Below are 282 nucleotides of genomic sequence, written 5' to 3' on the forward strand. Positions count from 1 at the left end.
AACAGTCTCCCCAGAAGGACCGTAGTAGACGCAGGAGGCAAGAGCTGCTGCTTCCTCCTGTGGCAGGGGAAGAAGGCGCCGCACATATCCTTGATGATTCGCTTCTCCTTGACTTGGTCCTCCACCTTCTGCGCCACCTTCTTCAGGAGTCGGAGTTCACGGCCCGTGCGGGAAGAACCGGCTTCAAGGTCCTGCATCCTGGAGGAGAGCGAGTTCAGGTCGCGCCGGAGACTCGCCAGCTGCTGCGGGGTCAACTTGGGCTGTGGAGGTCACCAAGGGGTC

The 282-nt window shown here is 61.0% G+C and overlaps 1 protein-coding gene across 1 annotated transcript in view; it reads right to left on the reverse strand.

Moving 5' to 3' along the window:
• Window positions 1-282, reverse strand: part of LOC119594221 — a 3,915-nt gene that overhangs the window by 2,149 nt on the left and 1,484 nt on the right. The window contains exon 2 of the mRNA XM_037943290.1: window positions 4-262. Within this exon, the coding sequence (XP_037799218.1) occupies window positions 4-262 (259 nt within the window). The remainder of the gene's footprint in view (window positions 1-3; window positions 263-282) is intronic.

Source organism: Penaeus monodon, chromosome 33, assembly GCF_015228065.2.
Source record: "Penaeus monodon isolate SGIC_2016 chromosome 33, NSTDA_Pmon_1, whole genome shotgun sequence".
Classification (NCBI taxonomy): Eukaryota; Metazoa; Arthropoda; class Malacostraca; order Decapoda; family Penaeidae; genus Penaeus; species Penaeus monodon.